General features: G+C 40.8%; 1 protein-coding gene across 2 annotated transcripts in view; it reads right to left on the bottom strand.

Annotated features, from left to right (window-relative positions):
• The window catches only part of LOC128706591 (terminal nucleotidyltransferase 4B-like), a 367220-nt gene that overhangs the window by 267993 nt on the left and 80080 nt on the right, over positions 1-19147 (bottom strand). For both annotated transcript variants that reach the window (XM_053801532.2, XM_070090751.1), the window contains exon 2: positions 15419-15589. In XM_053801532.2, the coding sequence (XP_053657507.2) occupies positions 15419-15589 (171 nt within the window). The remainder of the gene's footprint in view (positions 1-15418; positions 15590-19147) is intronic.

Below are 19147 nucleotides of genomic sequence, written 5' to 3'. Positions count from 1 at the left end.
AACATATCCCTCCAAACTGCTAATATCCCAAAACCCCTCCTTTAGAGTGCAGGCATTGTACTTCCCATTTCCAGTACTCAAGTCCAGCTATATAAAAATAACCGGTTTCCCTGAATCCCTTCACTAAATATTACCCTGCTCACACTCCAACAGATCGTCAGGTCCCAAATACCATTCATCTCCATTCACTCCTATCGAACACGCTCATGCACGCCTGCTGGAAGTCAAGCCCCTCGCCCACAAAACCTCCCTTACCCCTTCCTTCCAACCTTTTCGAGGACGACCCCTACCCCGCCTTCCTTCTCCTACAGATTTAAATGCTCTCCATGTCATTCTACTTTGATCCATTCTCTCTAAATGACCAAACCACCTCAACAACCCCTCTTCAGCCCTCTGACTAATACTTTTTTTAACTCCACACATTCTCCTAATTTCCACACTCCGAATTTTCTGCATAATATTTACACCACACATTGCCCTTAGACAGGACATCTCCACTGCCTCCAACCGCTTCCTCGCTGCTGCATTCACAACCCAAGCTTCACACCCATATAAGAGTGTTGGTACTACTATACTTTCATACATTCCCTTCTTTGCCTCCATAGGTAACGTTTTTTGACTCCACATATACCTCAACGCACCACTCGCCTTTTTTCCTTCATCAATTCTATGATTAACCTCATCCTTCATAAATCCATCTGCTGACACGTCAACTCCCAAATATCTGAAAACATTCACTTCTTCCGTACTCCTCCTCCCCAATTTGATATCCAATTTTTCTTTATCTAAATCATTTGATACCCTCATCACCTTACTCTTTTCTAAGTTCACTTTCAACTTTCTACCTTTACACACACTCCCAAACTCATCCACTAACCTTTGCAATTTTTCTTTAGAATCTCCCATAAGCACAGTATCATCAGCAAAAAGTAACTGTGTCAATTCCAATTTTGTATTTGATTTCCCATAATTTAATCCCACCCCTCTCCCGAACACCCTAGCATTTACTTCTTTTACAACCCCGTCTATAAATATATTGAACAACCATGGTGACATTACACATCCCTGTCTAAGACCTACTTTTACTGGGAAGTAGTCTCCCTCTCTTCTACACACCCTAACCTGAGCCTCACTATCCTCATAAAAACTCTTTACAGCATTTAGTAACTTATCACCTATTCCATTATTATTATTATTATTATTACTAATACATCAGCCATTTCCCACCAAGGTAGGGTGGCCTGAAAAAGAAAAACTTTCATCATTCACTCCATCACTGTCTTGCCAAAGGCATGCCTACACTACAGTTATAAAACTGCAACATTAACACCCCTCCTTCAGAGTGCAGACACTATACTTCCCATTTCCAGGACTCGAGTCCAGCCTGCCGGTTTCCCTGAATCCCTTCATAAATGTTACCTTGCTTAATCTCCAACAGCACGTCAAGTCCTAAAAACTATTTGTCTCCAGTTGCTCCTGTCTAACACACTCACGCACGCTTCCTGGAAGTCCAAGTCCCTCACACACAAAACCTCGTTTATGCCCTCCCTCCAACCTTTCTTAGGCTGACCCCCACCCCGCCTTCCCTCCACTACAGATTTGTATACACCTACCAACCGACTTACGACCTGCTCGACTTACGACCACTAGACTTATGACTGTGTTTTTTATGCCAAATTTCTGGGAAATAAACAACTATTTGTGTTGTACACAGTGTTTATCCTAAACCTTACAGTATAAAATACAGTACTAACAACATAAAAAGTAAAGTAAAACATGAAATACCAAAATAAAACAATAAAATAATGGGGATTGATGGGATAAAGATAGAAATGTTAAAAGCAGGTGGGGATATAGTTTTGGAGTGGTTGGTGCAATTATTTAATAAATGTATGGAAGAGGGTAAGGTACCTAGGGATTGGCAGAGAGCATGCATAGTTCCTTTGTATAAAGGCAAAGGGGATAAAAGAGAGTGCAAAAATTATAGGGGGAAAAGTCTGTTGAGTATACCTGGCAAAGTGTATGGTAGAGTTATTATTGAAAGAATTAAGAGTAAGACGGAAAATAGGATAGCAGATGAACAAGGAGGCTTTAGGAAAGGTAGGGGGTGTGTGGACCAGGTGTTTACAGTGAAACATATAAGTGAACAGTATTTAGATAAGGCTAAAGAGGTCTTTGTGGCATTTATGGATTTGGAAAAGGCGTATGACAGGGTGGATAGGGGGGCAATGTGGCAGATGTTGCAGGTGTATGGTGTAGGAGATAGGTTACTGAAAGCAGTGAAGAGTTTTTACGAGGATAGTGAGGCTCAAGTTAGAGTATGTAGGAAAGAGGGAAATTATTTCCCAGTAAAAGTAGGCCTTAGACAAGGATGTGTGATGTCACCGTGGTTGTTTAATATATTTATAGATGGGGTTGTAAGAGAAGTAAATGCGAGGGTCTTGGCAAGAGGCGTGGAGTTAAAAGATAAAGAATCACACATAAAGTGGGAGTTGTCACAGTTGCTCTTTGCTGATGACACTGTGCTCTTGGGAGATTCTGAAGAGAAGTTCCAGAGATTGGTGGATGAATTTGGTAGGGTGTGCAAAAGAAGAAAATTGAAAGTGAATACAGGAAAGAGTAAGGTTATGAGGATAACAAAAAGATTAGGTGATGAAAGATTGGATATCAGATTGGAGGGAGAGAGTATGGAGGAGGTGAATGTATTCAGATATTTGGGAGTGGACGTGTCAGCGGATGGGTCTATGAAAGATGAGGTGAATCATAGAACTGATGAGGGGAAAAGGGGTGAGTGGTGCACTTAGGAGTCTGTGGAGACAAAGAACTTTGTCCTTGGAGGCAAAGAGGGGAATGTATGAGAGTATAGTTTTACCAACGCTCTTATATGGGTGTGAAGCATGGGTGATGAATGTTGCAGCGAGGAGAAGGCTGGAGGCAGTGGAGATGTCATGTCTGAGAGCAATGTGTGGTGTGAATATAATGCAGAGAATTCGTAGTTTGGAAGTTAGGAGGAGGTGCGGGATTACCAAAACTGTTGTCCAGAGGGCTGAGGAAGGGTTGTTGAGGTGGTTCGGACATGTGGAGAGAATGGAGCGAAACAGAATAACTTCAAGAGTGTATCAGTCTGTAGTGGAAGGAAGGCGGGGTAGGGGTCGGCCTAGGAAAGGTTGGAGGGAGGGGGTAAAGGAGGTTTTGTGTGCGAGGGGCTTGGACTTCCAGCAGGCATGCGTGAGCGTGTTTGATAGGAGTGAATGGAGACAAATGGTTTTTAATACTTGACGTGCTGTTGGAGTGTGAGCAAAGTAACATTTATGAAGGGGTCCAGGGAAACCAGCAGGCCGGACTTGAGTCCTGGTGATGGGAAGTACAGTGCCTGCACTCTGAAGGAGGGGTGTTAATGTTGCAGTTTAAAAACTGTAGTGTAAAGCACCCTTCTGGCAAGACAGTGATGGAGTGAATGATGGTGAAAGTTTTTCTTTTTCGGGCCACCCTGCCTTGGTGGGAATCGGCCAGTGTGATAATAAAATAAAAAAAAAAATGTTTTGTTGATATTCAGTAGTAAAGTTCGACTTACGACCATTTCGACTTACGACCGGCTTCTCGGAACCGAACTCGGTCATAAGTCGGATGGTAGGTGTACTCTCGAAGTCATTCTATTTCGTTCCACCCTCTCTACATGTCCAAACCATCTCAATAACCCCTCCTCAGCCCTCTGGATAATAGTTTCCATAATCCCACACCTCTTCCTAATCTTCAAACTACGGATTCTCTGCATTATATTCACACCACACATTGCCCTCAGACATGACATCTCCACTGCCTCCGGCCTTCTCCTTGTTGCAACATTCACAATCCATGCCTCACACCCATAGCTATACTCTTAGACTTTCTCCCCTTTGCTTTCATGAATAAAGTTCTTCGTCTCTACAGTCTCCTCAGTGCACCACTCACCTTTTTTCCCTGGTCAATTCTATGATTCACCTCATCCTTCATAGACCCATCTGCTGACATGTCCACTCCCAAATATCTGAACATACTCACCTCCTCCATACTCTCTCCCTCCAATCTGATATATCCACTCTTCCATTACCTAATTTTTTTTATCCTCATCACCTTATTCTTTCCTATATTCACTTTTAATTTCCTTCTTTTAAATACCCTACCAAACTTATCAACCAACCTCTGCAACTTCTCTTCAGAATCTCCCAAAAGAAGTGTCATCTGCGAAGAGCAACTGTGATTCTTTATCTTTTAACCCCACACCTCTTGCCAACATCCGAGCATTCACTGCTCTTACAACTCCATCTATAAATATATTGAACAACAATGGTGATATCACATATCCGTCTAAGGCCTACATTTACTGGGAAATAATCTCCCTCTCGCCTACATACTCTAACCTGAGCCTCACTATCCTCATAAAAACTCTTCACCACTTTCAACAACCTACCTCCTATTCCATACATTTGCAATATCTGCCACACTGCCCCCTATCATATGCCTTTTCCAAATCCATAAATGCCACAAAAACTTCTTTACCCTTATCTATATACTGTTCAGCTATGCATTTCACTGCAAACACTTAGTCTACACACCCCGTACCTTTCCTAAAGCCTCCTTGTTCATCTGCTATCCTGCTCTCCGTCTTACTCATAAGTCTATCAATGACAACTCTACCATACACTTTACCAGGTATACTCAACAGACTTATTCCCCTATAATTTTTACACCCTCTTTTGTCCCCTTTGCCTTTATACAAAGGAACTATGCATGCTCTCTGCCAATCCCTAGGTACCTTACCCTCTTCCACACATTTATTAAATAAAAACACTAACCACTCAGTGTTCAGTGAGCCACTAACCAGTTTCAAAAGATGATCCAAACAATTTTTTCATGAATGAGCCTCAAAACCCTGCCAATGTAGGCCAGATTTATGACATAACTTTAACTCCACTAGACTTTGAGAAAGCCATCGACGACATGCCCATGCACTCAGCCCCAGGCCCAGACTCGTGGAACTCGGTGTTCATTAAAAACTGCAAGAAACCCCTCTCACGGGCCCTAAGTATGCTATGGAGAAGGAGCTTAGACACAGGCGAGATTCTACAGTCACTAAAAACAACAGATATAGCCCCACTCCATAAAGGTGGCAGCAAAGCAGTAGCTAAGAACTATAGACCAATAGCTTTAACGTCCCACATCATAAAAATCTTTGAAAGAGTTCTAAGAAGCAGGATAGCAAACCACCTAGACTCCCAAAAATTGCACAACCCAGGGCAACATGGTTTCAGAGCAGGTCGCTCCTGCCTTTCGCAACTGCTTGACCACTATGATATGGTCCTAGATGCACTGGAAAACAAACAGAATGTGGATGTAGCATACACAGACTTTGCAAAAGCCTTTGACAAGTGCGACCATGGTGTAATAGCACACAAAATGTGTGCTAAAGGGATAACCGGCAAAGTAGGCAGATGGATCTTCAACTTTCTAACCAATCGCACACAAAGAGTAGTGGTAAACAGAGTTAAATCAGATGCTGCCATAGTGAAGAGCTCTGTCCCACAAGGCACAGTACTCACACCTATCCTGTTCCTTATTCTCATATCAGACAGACAGGGATGTAAACCACAGTACTGTATCATCTTTTGCAGACGATACTAGGATCTGCATGAGAGTGTCATCCATTGATGACACTGTTAACCTCCAAGAAGATATAAATCAAGTTTTCCAATGGGCAACAGAGAACAATATGATGTTCAATGAAGACAAATTCCAACTACTCCGTTATGGAAAACTGGAGGAAATAATAACTAGAACTAAGTATACTACAAACTCCAATCACACAATAGAGAGGAAAAGTAATGTGAGAGACCTGGGAGTGGTAATGTCAGAGGATCTCGCCTTCAAGGATCACAACAATGCCACTATCACATCTGCTAGGAAACTGATAGGATGGATAATGAGAACATTCAAGACAAGAGATGCTAAGCCAGTGATGATCCTTTTTAAATCACTTATTCTTTCTAGGCTGGAATACTGCTGTACATTAACATCCCCATTCAAGGCAGGTGAAATTGCAGAGCTAGAGAATGTACAGAGAACCTTTACTGCACGTATAAGTTCCATCAAACACCTTAACTACTGGGAGCACCTGGAAGCACTTGACTTGTACTCACTAGAGCGCAGGCGAGAGAGATATATCATAATCTACACCTAGAAGATTCTGGAGGGACTGGTCCCTAATATGCACACAGCAATCACTCCATACGAAAGCAAAAGACTTGGCAGGCGATGCAACATACCTCCAGTGAAAAGTAGGGGCGTCACTGGTACACTAAGAGAAAACACAATAAGTGTCCGGGGCCCAAGACTGTTCAACAGCCTCCCACCAGCAATAAGGGGCATTACGTGAAGACCCCTGGTTGTCTTCAAGAGAGAGCTGGACAGATACCTAAAGACGGTGCCGGATCAGCCGGGCTGTGGTTCATACGTTGGATTACGTGCGGCCAGCAGTAACAGCCTTGTTGATCAGGCCCTGATCCACCGGGAGGCCTGGTCGAGGACCAGGGATGATTTTGATTAGTTTCATGATGAAAATGACCTTGAAATTGAGCTCAAAGCAGCAGGAATGCTCAATTTTTACCAATGTTCAAGAGTAAGTAAATCAAACCACATGTCCAATACATGTCAAGTGGGGAGTCTAATATTCTTTCACTAGTGCACTGATATTATACCAGTTTTACAATAATGCAGCAGTCTGCATAACAGTAAATCTTCTATTTTTTGCGTGAATAAAAAATCAAAATAGAAAGCAAGAGTAATATCAGAGGGGCCTAGAGACATGACTAATGAACATTGGATATGTATTTTCATGCCAAGAATGTCTGCATTGTTTATTCTGGACCCTATTTTGAAATTGGTATATTTTTTAATTTGCGTGAAATTGGCCAAATTGCCAATTTCTGACCACTTTACTGGGTAGTTGAAATCAGTACATGGGCAGTTTCTTGTACTCAAATGATAAAAATAATGGAGTTCCAAAGAAATATCTATGAGTTTGGTCGACTTGAACAATGGAATTGGCCGAAAATAAGGCTCAATTTCTGCAAAATTGCCGATGCGTATGTCGCCGAGATCGCTAACTTCGCGGGAGAGAAATTCCGTATGTTTTCGATCAAATTTCACACTTTTGGTGTCATTACCACCGGGAAAAGATTCTCTATCATTTCATAAGAAAAAAATAATTTTTTTTTTTTTCCAAAAATTTTTTGACATAGAATGACAGTTTCAGAAAGGTGTTTGTGACAGTCAAAGGGTTAACATTTCTATCTTTATCCCATCAATCCCAGCTGTTTTACCCACTTTCATTCTACTCACTGCCCCATGCACTTCCCCCCCACTCACAAATGGTTCTTCCTCACTCCTACAAGACGTTATTCCTCCTTGCCCTATACACGAAATCACAGCTTCCCTATCATCATCAACATTTAACAATTCCTCAAAATATTCCCTCCATCTTCCCGATACCTCTAACTCTCCATTTAATATCTCTCCTCTCCTATTTTTAACTAACCAATCTATGCTTTCCCTAGGCTTTCTCAACTTACTAATCTCACTCCAAAACTTCTTATTTTCAACAAAATTTGTGATAACATCTCACCCACTCTCTCATTTGCTCTCTTTTTACATTGCTTCACCACTCTTTTAACCTCTCTTTTTCTCTCCATATACTCCTCCCTCCTTGCATCACTTCTACTTTGTAAAAACCCCATCTTATGCTAACTTTTCTCTCTTAATACTCTCTTTACATTTTCATTCCACCTATCACTCTTCTTCCCTCCTGCACCCACTTTCCTGTAACCACTATATTCTTAAACTTACCCCATATATCTTCTACCCCCTTGCCTGTATTCTCACTAGCCTATTCACACCCCACATTGCCCTCAGACATGACATCTCCACTGCCTCCAGCCTTCTCCTTGTTGCAACAGTTGTTTATATCTTACCCTAACTGCCTCCTCCTTTAGTTTATAAACCTTCGCTTCTCCCTTACTTGCTGCTTCCATTTTCCTTGTATCCCATCTACCTTTTACTCTCACTGTAGCTAAAACTAAAAAGTGATCTTATATATCTGTGGCCTGTCTATAAACATGTACATCCTGAAGTCTACCCAACAGTCTTTTATCTATCAATACGTAGTCCAACAAACTACTGTCATTTCACCCTACATCATATCTTGTATACTTATTTATCCTATTTTTTCTTAAAATATGTGTTACCTATAACCAAACCCCTCTCTATACAAAGTTCAATCAAATGCTCTCCATTATCATTTACACCTGGCACCCCAAACTTACCTACCACACCCCTCTAAATGCTTCTCCTACTTTAGCATTTAGGTCCCCTACCATAATTACTCTTTCACTTGGCTCAAAAGTTCCTACACACTCACTTAACATCTTCCAAAATCTCTCTCCTCTACACTCCTCTCTTCTCCAGGTGCATACACACTTATTATGATCCACTTTTCACATCTGACCCTTATTTTAATCCACATAATCTTTGATTTTATACATTTATATCCCCTCTTCTCTCTCCATAACTGATCCTTCAACATTATTGCTACCCCTTCCTTAGCTCTAACTCTCTCAGATATTCCTGACTTATTTTTATTTTTATTTATTATCACACTGGCCGATTCCCACCAAGGCAGGGTGGCCCGAAAAAGAAAAACTTTCACCATCATTCACTCCATCACTGTCTTGCCAGAAGGGTGCTTTACACTACAGTTTTTAAACTGCAACATTAACACCCCTCCTTCAGAGTGCAGGCACTGTACTTCCCATCTCCAGGACTCAAGTCCGGCCTGCCGGTTTCCCTGAATCCCTTCATAAATGTTACTTTGCTCACACTCCAACAGCACGTCAAGTATTAAAAACCATTTGTCTCCATTCACTCCTATCAAACACGCTCACGCATGCCTGCTGGAAGTCCAAGCCCCTCGCACACAAAAACTCCTTTACCCCCTCCCTCCAACCCTTCCTAGGCCGACCCCTACCCCGCCTTCCTTCCACTACAGACTGATACACTCTTGAAGTTATTCTGTTTCGCTCCATTCTCTCTACATGTCCGAACCACCTCAACAACCCTTCCTCAGCCCTCTGGACAACAGTTTTGGTAATCCCGCACCTCCTCCTAACTTCCAAACTATGAATTCTCTGCATTATATTCACACCACACATTGCCCTCAGACATGACATCTCCACTGCCTCCAGCCTTCTCCTCGCTGCAACATTCATCACCCATGCTTCACACCCATATAAGAGCGTTGGTAAAACTATACTCTCATACATTCCCCTCTTTGCCTCCAAGGACAAAGTTCTCTGTCTCCACAGACTCCTAAGTGCACCACTCACTCTTTTTCCCTCATCAATTCTATGATTCACCTCATCTTTCATAGACCCATCCGCTGACACGTCCACTCCCAAATATCTGAATACGTTCACCTCCTCCATACTCTCTCCCTCCAATCTGATATTCAATCTTTCATCACCTAATCTTTTTGTTATCCTCATAACCTTACTCTTTCCTGTATTCACCTTTAATTTTCTTCTTTTGCACACCCTACCAAATTCATCCACCAATCTCTGCAGCTTCTCTTCAGAATCTCCCAAGAGCACAGTGTCATCAGCAAAGAGCAGCTGTGACAACTCCCACCCTGTGTGTGATTCTTTATCTTTTAACTCCACGCCTCTTGCCAAGACCCTCGCATTTACTTCTCTTACAACCCCATCTATAAATATATTAAACAACCACGGTGACATCACACATCCTTGTCTAAGGCCTACTTTTACTGGGAAAAAATTTCCCTCTTTTCTACATACTCTAACTTGAGCCTCACTATCCTCGTAAAAACTCTTCACTGCTTTCAGTAACCTACCTCCTACACCATACACTTGCAACATCTGCCACATTGCCCCCCTATCCACCCTGTCATACGCCTTTTCCAAATCCATAAATGCCACAAAGACCTCTTTAGCCTTATCTAAATACTGTTCACTTATATGTTTCACTGTAAACACCTGGTCCACACACCCCCTACCTTTCCTAAAGCCTCCTTGTTCATCTGCTATCCTATTCTCCGTCTTACTCTTAATTCTTTCAATTATAACTCTACCATACACTTTACCAGGTACACTCAACAGACTTATCCCCCTATAATTTTTGCACTCTCTTTTATCCCCTTTGCCTTTATACAAAGGAACTATGCATGCTCTCTGCCAATCCCTAGGTACCTTACCCTCTTCCATACATTTATTAAATAATTGCACCAACCACTCCAAAACTATATCCCCACCTGCTTTTAACATTTCTATCTTCATCCCATCAATCCCGGCTGCCTTACCCCCTTTCATTTTACCTACTGCCTCACGAACTTCCCCCACACTCACAACTGGCTCTTCCTCACTCCTACAAGATGTTATTCCTCCTTGCCCTATACACGAAATCACAGCTTCCCTATCTTCATCAACATTTAACAATTCCTCAAAATATTCCCTCCATCTTCCCAATACCTCTAACTCTCCATTTAATAACTCTCCTCTCCTATTTTTAACTGACAAATCCATTTGTTCCTGACTTAATCCCATTTATTTCTCCCCACTGAAACTCCCCTACCCTCTTCAGCTTTGTTTTTCTTAGGGCTAGGAAACCCAACTTCTTTTCATTCATAACTTTTGCAATCACTTCTTTCTTATCATCTGCACTACATCCACGCACATTCAAACATTCCGATTTTATAAAGTTCTTCTTTTCCTTCTTTTTAGTAATTTATAAAGGAGAAGGGGTTACTAGCCCATTGCTCCCGGCATCTAGTCGCCTCCTATGACATGCATAGCTTATGGAGGAAGAATTCTGTTCCACTTCCCCAGGGAGATAAGCAGAAATAAACAAGAACTAGAACTACGAAGAAAATAGAAGAAAAAACAGAGGGGTTAGTATATATATGCTTGTATATTCATGTGTAGTGTGACTAAAGTAGAAGTAGCAAGACATACCTGCAACCTTGCATGTTTATGAGACAGAAAAAGACACCAGCAATCCTACCATCATGCAAAACAATTACAGGCTTATGTTTCACACTCATCTGGTAGGATGGTAGTACCTCCCTGGGTGGGTGCTGTCTACCAACCTACTACCTACCTACCTTATTTTCATATCTTTTTGATAATTTACATGCTCATCCTGACCAGTTACAAGATTTTAAACCAAGTGTTAAGGCTGTTTTTTGACCATAAAATACGACATCACTGATACAACCACTAGATCAAGGGGTAATATAATCATTTAAGTGTATCTACACATGCAGAGTGATGCACAAACTGCTTGCAACAATGGATAATGACTTAAGAGCTTGAAATGCCCGAGTTATAGCATAAAATCAACAGTGCAAATGCCTAACCCGAAATCAAAGGTGCGTCAGATACAGTGCCGAAATCAACAAAAAATGCAGTCTGGAGAGAATTATGGCCTAGTGTGGTGAATAATTTCACAGGGTGAGAAAATTGTTCAGCTGGCAAGGAGACTGCCAGGTGAGAGCTTTAAAGACATGCTGCCAGAAGACATCAATGAACTATTAGAAGATGAGAAGGAAGAAAGAAGGCCAGAGGAAATGTTGGCAGAGCTGAATTCCCAAATAGAAAGGACTCAGGAAGTTGAAGAGGAAGAGCCTGCAAAGTTAACACTTCAAAAGTTATGTGAACGGTTCCAAGATTCTGTTGAACTTGCAGACTTTTCACCAGAGAGAACCTTGACACATCTAGAAACACTGCTCTAAAATGGATGGTGAACCAAGCAATGATGCCCTACCATTAGATGAATAAGGTACTTCTGGGTAAAACACAATACACACAACAGAATACTTAAAGGCTCCTGTAACAGCTCTGTGTCGACCTCAGCCCACATACCCCAGCCATCCACTTCATCCACCCCAACCGAAGCCCAGTTGAGCCAAACCATAACTCTTCACTGATGTTAAGCCACTTTAACAACAATTAGAATTTAACGTAAATGTATTCACACTGCTTGACTTTCTTAGGTTATGGTAGATTAAATTATTCTGTATTATACTATGGTTATTATTATTATAATCATGGAGTGCTAAACCCGTAGGATTATACAGTGCACGTGGGGGGGAGGGGGGATGGAAAGTAATCAGGCCCAATTCAGGGAACCGGAGCACAGATCCAATTCCCTAGATCAAGAGTCCCTCACCAGCATGAAGGAACCTCCCTTGAGGGGATTATACAGTGGTACCTCGAGTTTCATACAGCTCCCAACTAGAACAATTACCTAAGTGTGTTATTATAAGTGCTTTTGTAAGTGTATTTTTGGGGTTCTAAAATGGACTAATCTGATTTACATTATTTTTTATGGGAACAAATTTGTTCAGTAACAGCACTTGAACAGCCTTCTGGAACAAATTATGGCCAAAACTCGGGGTACCACTGTACTACAACAACATGTTTTAATTCTCCATGGGGAAATGGAACAGAATTCTTCCTCCATAAGCCATGCGACTAACATGCCAGGAGCAAGGGACTAGTAACCCCTTTTCCTGTGTACATTACTAAAGTTATGAAGAGAAACTTTTTTCTTTTGGGGCCACCCTGCCTCTGTGGGATATGGTTGGTTTGTTGAAAGAAAAAGAACATGTTTTAATGTGTCCATAACATCGACATACTTTTTAAAATCACTAAAATAGTACTTAGCATATTATTTTTGGTGAATTGTGTATTTACAAGATAAGATGTTTGACATTTTTGGAGGTGGCACTGAATGTAACCTATTTTTTTCCCATGGGTAATTCACTATCACATTTCCTCATCCAATTTAACCCAGGATAACCCAAGAAAGCTGAACATGACTTAATTCCATGTTTCATGACGTATCACACCCTGAATCAACTGTTAATAATTTTTTTTTTGTGCAGGTACATAGAGCTTCAAGGGGATACACGTGTTACGGGCACAACGTACAATACAACAACTGTATATTTTTAACCAAGGAAAGCCTAAGAAAGTCAAATAATTTAACTTATTCTTATTTTTCATGAGGTGTCACCCTGAATCCACTGATTAATGAATAGAGGATATGTGAAGCATAGGTTTCAATTGCTGCAACAAGGAGGAGGGTGGAGGCAGTGAAGATGACGTGTCTATGGGCAATGGGTGGTGCAAATATTATGCAGAGAATTCATAGTGTGGAAATTAGGAGGAGGTTTGAAGTTACTAAAAGTATTGGTCAGTGCTGAAGAGGGGTTGTTGAGGTGGTTTGGTCATTTAGAAAGAATGGAACACCCTAAAATGACTTGGAGAGCGTATAAATCTGTAGGGAAAGGAAGGCGGGGTAGGGGTCGTTCCTGAAAGGGCTGGAGGGAGGGGGGTAAAGGAGGTTTTGTGGGCGAGGGGCCTGGATTTCCAGCAAGTGTGCGTGAGCGTGATAGACAGAAGTAAAAGAAGACGAATGAATTTTGGGACCTGACGAGCTGTTGGAGTGTGAGAAGGGTAATATTTTGTGAAGGGATTCAGGGAAACCAGTTAGCCAGACTTGAGTCCTGGAAATGGGAGGTACAATGCCTGCACTTTAAAGGAGGGGCATGGGATATTGGCAGTTCGGAGGGACACCTAAACTGTCGTATGTGAGCGCCTCTGCAAAGATAGTGATTGTGAGTGATGGTGAAAGTGTTAAATGATAACAAAAGTCTTTTCTTTCTTTTTGGGACACCCTGCCTCAGTGGGGAAATGACCAACGAGTTAAAAAAAAGAATGTTTTAACGTCAAGAATATTTACATTATTTTTTACTCATTTTATATTTGCAATTTTTAATTGTTTAAAAGTGGTCAAATTCCAACTTCTGTGTACTGTACAGGGTAGTTAATAATGTTGAATGGGAGGTTTCTTATGCTTAATCAATAGAATGGAAGGTACACTAGCAAAATAGTTAAGAATCTGGTTGAATGGAGCAATGAAATTGGCTTAAAATAGGACTCAAAGCCAGCGAAATTGCAAGTGTATCTATTGTGCCGAGACAGCTAACTTTGCACCTGTGTACGTCTGTAAGTTTTCTATCAAATTTTGTATTTTGATGCCATTACCTTCAGAAAAAGATTCTTAACCATTTCAGAAGAAAAAAAATTTTTTTTTCTTTAAGTGGACACTGTGAGAAGTACTATTAAATTCAGGGTCTGGACAATGAAAGGACTAAGTACTAATGGGATTTTTGGCTTTATTATGCAAAGAAAAATGTGCTCTTTTTCAAGACTGTTTTTTTTTATTATTATGACACCAACAGCACTTTTAATTTCAAGGGTGATGACACTGAAAGAGTTAAGGGTTAATAAGTGTAGACACAGCTTCTTTGCAGAAAGAAGGCAGTACAGCTCTTGTAAAAATTACAAACCAGTAGCACTAATATCACACATCATAAAAATCTTTGAAAGAGTGGTAAGATGTCAAATTACAACTTTTAAGAAACAGCACAACACACACAACCCAAGCCAATAACGATTCAGAACAGTAAGATCAGGCTTCTGACAACTACTAGATCATTAGGACAGAATTACTGAAGCTTTAAAAGAAACCTAAAATGGTGATGTGGTTTATACTTGCTTTGCTAGGATAACTGACAAATGGAGCGATAATTCATAAAATAAGGTCAACAGGTATGACTGGAAAAGTAGGGATATGGATATTAAAACTTTTAACAAATAAATACATAGTAGTAGTAAACAAAACAAAATCTAGCCTTAGCATAGTAAAAAAGTTCAGTAACCCAAGTTAAGGCATATTTACCGTTACTCATCCTCACTGCAAACAGACAAAAACACTACGACACAGCTTCATACCAAAATATGCATGAAAGTCGCACTGGTAGAACACAGAAAAATTGGATTACTGCATCTGCTAAGTACCAGATCAGTCAGGCTGTGATGCCTATTGTGAGCAAGTGGGCCACCAAGCAACAGCCTGGTTGCCCAGACAATTAATCAATTAACAGAAAAGCCCAGACCCAGGTTTTGTTGCAGAGGCAGAAATCCATCAAGTCAGTCACAGGTATATTACTACTGTTGTGACAAAGATGTTTCCAAACACATGCTTGATACTGATAAGTCTTTCATAGGAAATTAGGACCATCTTCAACATCAATGCAAGGTTTTCCCTCTAAAGCTCACTCAGTTATTAATAAGTATCTACAGGACACCCTTTTCCCTTGATCACTAAACCAACATATGTATTTCACTGACCATAGTCTCTGATCTTCCAGAAAAACAGCAGCAAGATGATGTCAATTGTTATTGTTACCTTATCCTGGCTATACATCACCTATTGTCACATGAGAAGTATACACAGTATTTACCTGGTGGGCAAGTAGAGACCAGTTCGAAAGCTACCAAAAATTTCCACTCTGGCTTGAGGCCACAGGTCAACAATGACTTGTTCTATTCTCTCTACCACTCTTTTACGCATAGTATGTTCTTCTTCGCTGGGACACATCCAGGAGTAGAAGGCTTCCATCTCTTGGTGCAACCTGTCAAGACACATCATTTATTTTAAGAATGCAGTACTGTTATTTAAATCCATTAAAACAAAACATTCAACTCTAGCCTCAGTCTTCACAAAAGCACTAACCCCTCTCAAAATCCTGCACATCTACAGGAATTTAAAAAAGAAAAAAAAAAAAAAAAAAAAAAAAAAAAAAAAAAGTTTTACACCAAATCTACTAAACTTTCTGTCCTAATCTTCTTGTTCACCCACTTCCATAGCCATCATAAATTTTCACATTACTGTACAGTATGGTATGTGCAATAATTCGACGATCCAAAAATCCCCAAAATGGGACTACATAATAATAGTCATTACCTTGATTCTTTTAGAACCTTAAGTGAATGAAGCCCGCAACCCCTGAAGAACAAGTAGGCAAAATCTGGAGCAGACACACCAGTAACTACCCATACAATTCATTATCTACTTTTACCTGGGTAATGTGGGCATGTATAGTAAGTCCCTTGCCCATGATGACATCGTCATGATTACTATTAATCTGGCTCTTCAGCAGCCCACAGTAGATATCAAACTTAGAACGAAATATAATCTGCCAAAAATTTAAAAAATCTGGTCATCAATCAAGATTTCTAATAGGTTACTAGATTCGACATAATAAACTGAAATACAGTGGACCCCCGCATACCGATTTTAATCCGTGCAAGAGGGCTCATTGGTATGCGAAATAATCGGTATGCGAATGAATTTTCCCCATAAGAAATAATGGAAATCAAATTAATCCGTACAAGACACCCAAAAGTATGAAAAAAAATTTTTTACCACATGAAATATACATTTTCCTACACACAAAGAGAAGGATACATGCACAATAGTAGAGTAGTACATGCACAGTATATATTATGCATGTACTAGTCTACTAAATGAAGAATAAATGACACTTACCTTTATTGAAGATGCAGCAATGACTGATGAGACACTGTGTCCTGGGAGTGCCTTTTCCTCCTGAGTACTGTAGATCCTGTTTGGCATTTTCTTCCAGAACAGGCCTTATCACACTGTGTATGTCACTACGATTCTTAAATCTCTCAAGCCAACCTTTGCTGGCTTTAAATTCACCAATATGAGCACTAGTTCCAGGCATTTTTCCCTGTTCACCTGGGTGTTAGTCGACTGGTGTGGGTTGCATCCTGGGAGACAAGATTAAGGACCCCAATGGAAATAAGTTAGACAGTCTTCGATGACACTGACTTTTTTGGGTTATCCTGGGTGGCAAATCCTCTGGGGTTAATTGTTTCTTGGTATATTCTCAATAAGCCACACCAACAGCAGTGCTACAGCAGCAGCAGACGATGCTACAGCAGCAGCAGACGATGCTACAGCAGCAGCAGCAGCAGCAAACGATGCTACAGCAGCAGCAGACGATGCTACAGCAGCAGCAGACGGTGCTACAGCAGCAGCAGACGATGCTACAGCAGCAGCAGCAGCAGACGATGCTACAGCAGCAGCAGCAGCTGACAGTGCTACAGCAGCAGCAGACGATGCTACAGCAGCAGCAGACGATGCTACAGCAGCAGCAGACGATGCTACAGCAGCAGCAGCAGCTGACAGTGCAGCAGGAGCAGCAGCTGTACCACCAATAGTAGCGATGGTTGATTGGGGTTCATTATACAACCTGGCCAGCTCGGAGACACGCACTCCACTTTCATACTTATCAATGATCTTTTTCTTCATCTCTATAGTAATTCTCACCCTTATTGCTGTAGGGTTGGCACTAGAAGCTTTCTTGGGGCCCATGGTCACTTATTTTCCAGATAAAATCACCAAAAACACTGTAATAATACGAAATGTTATGATTGTATGTTTGGATGCTACCGCAGAGGCTGGCTGGTAAACAATGCCACCGGCGGAACATGTGAGGCTGGCTAAGGCGCACATTGGACGCGTCTCGGACGAACAGCGGTGAGCGGGTTTTTGAGCGGTATGCGAGGCAAAATTTTTGCAATTAAAGTGAGCGGTATGCGGAATAAACGGTATGTGATGCCAACGGTATGTGGGGGTCCACTGTATTGTATCTTCTTGCATGGACGTAAATTCAATAAGAGTCAAATCAGCATACAGTGGAACCTTGACTTACAAGTTTAATTCATTCTGTGACCCAGCTCATAACTCAATTTGCTCTTATATCAAATCAATTTTCCTCACTGAAATAAACTGAAATGCCATTAATTAATTCCAGGAGAATTCCTGGATCTCAGGAGGCAGGAGAAAATATTTCAATATAACACTAATACCAACTCTGTGGCTTATTTATCTATCACAATTGATCTAATATGACATAATAAAAATATAAATAACATAGAAACATGATATATACTCTAGAATGAATAAAATATGTCATTATGTGACGAGTGGTGGCGGCTACTCCCGAGGTAAAAATAATTATCGCTCTGACCATATCTTTCCATTCTTACTCTTCTGAGGTCTTATTATAAGAGAAAACAGAGTGTTTGTGAGGCTAATGCACTAGATCAGTAGCTTCATAAGGAAAACACTGAAACAAAAGCGATTTTCTCAGAATTCCCCCCCCCCCCCCCCGAGTCAGGAGACCGGTCTACATTTTGGGTGAATATCTCAGAAGTAAAACAGCGTAAATCCTTCATGCCTTCTCATAGAGAAGACACGAGGCACAAAGTACATACTACACTTGTACTGCCTCACCAAGTCGACGACAGCACACTTCGCTTGTGTTTTTCTATGATTTCATGCTTTAATTCAATGGACATCATCTTCTCAGCACTGTCCTTTGCACTTACATACTTTCTTAGAACCCATGGTTAGAAAAAAGAAATTTGGTAAAAATAACTGCACAAAATGCAAGCACAACACAAGAGAGATGCTTCCACAACAAGGTAACCATGTGCACTGTTGTGGCGTTTGTTGCGCCAACTAGTGGCAGCGTATCTGAAGTTCGCTCGCAACTAGGATTTTGGCTCGTAATTCAAAGCAAAAAATCGACCAAGCAACAGCTCATAACTAGGAAAACTTGTAAGTTGGAGCACTCGTAAGTCAAGGTACCACTGTATATAACACAGCAAAAAGGAGACATGTAAACAATCTTGGAATGATTACTTACATCTGATGATGCTTCCTTGCCTAGAGCATAACAGAGCAATTATCTCATTAACAAAGATGTCTTAGTCTTAGAAAATGAACACACTTTAAATAGTCAGGTAATACATACTGCAGTGCAAAAATATTTGAAGAATCTTATTTTCCTGCCTGTAAAATTATGGTAATTCTAAGCTAGAAACCTTATTTTAACTCTTTCAGGGTTGAGAGGCCCTCTCCTAAACTCATTCTCAGGGTCGAAAATTTTTCGGACAAAAAAAAAAAATTTTTTTTTCTTATGAAATGATAGAGAATCTTTTCCTGATCATCACCAAAAGTATGAAATTTGATGCAAAACTTACGGAATTATGCTCCCGCGAAGTTAGCGGTCTCAACGATGTTTATGCAACGGCAATTTTGCCCACTTTGAGCCCTATTTTCAGCCAATTCCAGTGTACTAGTCAACAAAAATCAT

Source organism: Cherax quadricarinatus, chromosome 3 (assembly GCF_038502225.1).
Source record: "Cherax quadricarinatus isolate ZL_2023a chromosome 3, ASM3850222v1, whole genome shotgun sequence".
Lineage (NCBI taxonomy): Eukaryota > Metazoa > Arthropoda > Malacostraca > Decapoda > Parastacidae > Cherax > Cherax quadricarinatus.
Note: the sequence above shows the minus strand (reverse complement) of the source record. Positions and strands in the feature narration are given on the sequence as shown.